At 39.9% G+C, this 336-nt stretch overlaps 1 protein-coding gene across 3 annotated transcripts in view; it reads right to left on the bottom strand.

Moving 5' to 3' along the window:
* Positions 1-336, bottom strand: part of LOC119587132 (pancreatic triacylglycerol lipase-like) — a 19007-nt gene that overhangs the window by 3557 nt on the left and 15114 nt on the right. For all 3 annotated transcript variants that reach the window (XM_037935884.1, XM_037935885.1, XM_037935883.1), the window contains exon 8: positions 194-323. In XM_037935884.1, the coding sequence (XP_037791812.1) occupies positions 194-323 (130 nt within the window). The remainder of the gene's footprint in view (positions 1-193; positions 324-336) is intronic.

The raw sequence follows: 336 nt of genomic DNA, 5'->3' as shown, positions 1-336 counted from the left end.
TGCAACGACTACAGCTATAAGTATATGTTTCAGGAAACGATATGCATCAATCTCATAACGGTTATCTTAAACACTGATCCCAAAATGTTAAATAAATCCAGTATACTATCTTTATGCGCACACAGAATATCATCTAAAAAAAGAAAACAGGGAAAATACATAGCAAAAATATATTCTTAGTGATATAACTTACGGCATAAATAGGGTTCAGGGCCAGTTTTCAGGTAGAGAGAGACGCCCGTTTGTTTTCCTCGCCACTTGTCCGCATGAACACCAAGCGACGCACATCCCGTACCATCGGGGCCACAGCTAAAGCACTTTCCCTGTTTGAGAAAC

Source organism: Penaeus monodon, chromosome 22, assembly GCF_015228065.2.
Source record: "Penaeus monodon isolate SGIC_2016 chromosome 22, NSTDA_Pmon_1, whole genome shotgun sequence".
NCBI lineage: Eukaryota > Metazoa > Arthropoda > Malacostraca > Decapoda > Penaeidae > Penaeus > Penaeus monodon.
The sequence above is the reverse complement of the archived record's forward strand: the minus strand, read 5'-3'. Positions and strand labels throughout refer to the sequence as shown.